General features: G+C 35.3%; 1 protein-coding gene across 1 annotated transcript in view; it reads left to right on the top strand.

Annotated features, from left to right (window-relative positions):
• SRAE_0000074400 (Hypothetical protein) overlaps window positions 1-232 on the top strand; it is a gene marked incomplete at both ends in the record, with an annotated part of 6917 nt that extends 6685 nt beyond the window's left edge. The window contains one exon of the mRNA XM_024646681.1: window positions 6-232. Coding sequence (XP_024500835.1) covers window positions 6-232 — 227 coding nt within the window. The remainder of the gene's footprint in view (window positions 1-5) is intronic.

Below are 232 nucleotides of genomic sequence, written 5' to 3'. Positions count from 1 at the left end.
TTCAGAAGGGAGATTCAGTGTAAATGGATTCATAAGGAAGATTCAAAGCAAAGGTTTCAGTGTAAGAGGATTCAGATGGAAGATTCAAAGTAAAGGTTTCAGAAGGAAGATTCAGTGTAAAAGGATTCAGAAGGAAGATTCAGTAAAAGAAGATTCAGAGGGAAGATTCAAAGTAAGAGATTCAGAAGGAAGATTCAAAGCAAAGGATTCAGGGAGAAAAGATTCATTGTAA

This window comes from Strongyloides ratti, scaffold srae_scaffold0000021 (genome assembly GCF_001040885.1).
Source record: "Strongyloides ratti genome assembly S_ratti_ED321, scaffold srae_scaffold0000021".
NCBI lineage: Eukaryota > Metazoa > Nematoda > Chromadorea > Rhabditida > Strongyloididae > Strongyloides > Strongyloides ratti.
Note: the sequence above shows the minus strand (reverse complement) of the source record. Positions and strands in the feature narration are given on the sequence as shown.